The sequence below is a fragment of the Oncorhynchus mykiss genome, chromosome 27 (genome assembly GCF_057628025.1).
Source record: "Oncorhynchus mykiss isolate SJ-2025 chromosome 27, ASM5762802v1, whole genome shotgun sequence".
Classification (NCBI taxonomy): domain Eukaryota; kingdom Metazoa; phylum Chordata; class Actinopteri; order Salmoniformes; family Salmonidae; genus Oncorhynchus; species Oncorhynchus mykiss.
In genome coordinates this window covers 17539579-17541384 of record NC_143048.1, presented here as the reverse complement: position 1 = coordinate 17541384, position 1806 = coordinate 17539579, and the positions used below count along the sequence as shown (strand labels likewise).

General features: G+C 35.4%; 1 protein-coding gene across 1 annotated transcript; it reads left to right on the top strand.

Annotated features, from left to right (window-relative positions):
- The first annotated feature begins 300 nt into the window (after window positions 1-300).
- Window positions 301-1236, top strand: LOC149971255 (olfactory receptor 1D2-like). Its single transcript, XM_090223435.1, has one exon. It carries the CDS (start codon window positions 301-303, stop codon window positions 1234-1236), a length of 936 nt encoding a protein of 311 aa, XP_090079561.1.
- Window positions 1237-1806: the final 570 nt, after the last annotated feature.

Genomic DNA, 1806 nt, shown 5'->3' with positions numbered 1-1806 from the left:
TTTAGAGCCTAGTAGAACAAGTTATTGGAGCAGTATTCCTCTGTCAAGCAAGAAGACATTTTATGGACACAACTTTTTTTATTTCTTTCACACCTCAGAAGTCTGAATGTACAGATATTATCGGGGTCTTTATTTTTATTTTCAAGAACAAGAGTTTGATGGAGGATGTGAATTAGTTTAGTCCAAGCCTACACAGAATCATATGATTCACACTTGAATTCACTCATATCCATACACACTCAAGCCATTTAAGGACAAAGAATTGCTGCATTGAACTATGGAAGAAAAGTAACAAAATCTATGGAGAACACAACCCAAGTCAAGTTATTTTATCTTTTTGGCTTACAAGAGACATTTAACAACAAATCGGTCTATTTCATCTTGTCTCTTATCACATATCTTCTCATCGTCACTGTGAATCTGACTCTGATCATAACAATCATTCAGGAGAAAGGTCTCCATGAGCCCATGTATATCTTTCTGTGTAGTCTGTGTGTCAATGGATTGTATGGAACTGCTGGTTTCTACCCCAAGTTCTTACTGGACCTTCAGTCAGATGTTCAGGTGATATCTTATGGTGGATGTTTGACTCAAACCTATGTAATATACACATCTGTCCTGTGTGAAATGTCTACTCTAACAGTGATGTCTTACGACAGGTATGTGGCAATATGCAGACCACTACTATATCATACCATTGTGACATCTTTAACTGTTAGAAAGTTACTCATATTGTCTTGGTGTTATTCTTTATTTACAGGACTCATAGCAATTAGTTTAGCTGTCAGAATTCCCTTGTGTGGATCTCGCATTGATAAGATCTTCTGTGACATACCGTCTGTACTGAAACATGCATGTTTTTCCATTACCGTTAATCAGATTTGGAGCAAATGCCTAGTATTTGTTCATGTTTTACAGTTACTTTTCATTGTATTTTCTTACTGTCAGATTGTAAGGACTTGTGTAAAGTCAACGAAGGGAAGGATTAAGTTCACACAGACATGTGTGCCACATTTATTAACAATTGTTATTTTCATCACAGTGACCCTGTTTGACAATTTGCAAGGGTGGAATAATGTAAATATTACACTAAATATGCGTAATGCAATGGCCGTACAATTCCTTATTATACCACCTGTCTTTAACCCTCTCATATATGGACTTAACCTCAAGCAGATTCGACGGGCAGTTCTTATAAAGTGTAATGCACATAAAATCATTGATATGAGATGTTAGTTACATGATTTTACACAACAGGGAGACTACCTAATATCAGAAGTCAACAAAATAAAGGTAAAATCTGCCAAAACCTTTGCACGGTTAAATGGCACGTCTCATTTCCTGATACCCATCGCCCTCTTCTGGGCAAGTGATTTATAAATAGTAATTGTAGCACACTTCCTAACCAGGAAAAAGGTTGTATGCGTCCCAAATTGCGTTCTATTCCCTATGTTGTGCACTACTTTTAACCAGAGCCAAAGTAGTGCACTAGAAAGTGAATAGAGAGCAATTGATAGAACAAATCGGTGGCTCCTTATGCAGTTAAGACATTTCTAAAGAAGAATAACAATATGCAAAGCTGTTGTTTAAATATATATTTTCCCAGCTGGGTGCTTTATTCTTAATACTCTCAGAAAATAAATAATGCTTCAGGTTACAGTACAGTAAAAAAAATTTTTTTTTTTTAGGTTATTGAGTTGTGATAATGCATCTATGTGCTTATAACCAGGACTCTTCTTCAGTGTATCTCTCAAAATAAATGGATATTCACAACAACTTTGAAAGACAATAAATTATTTTATTGGT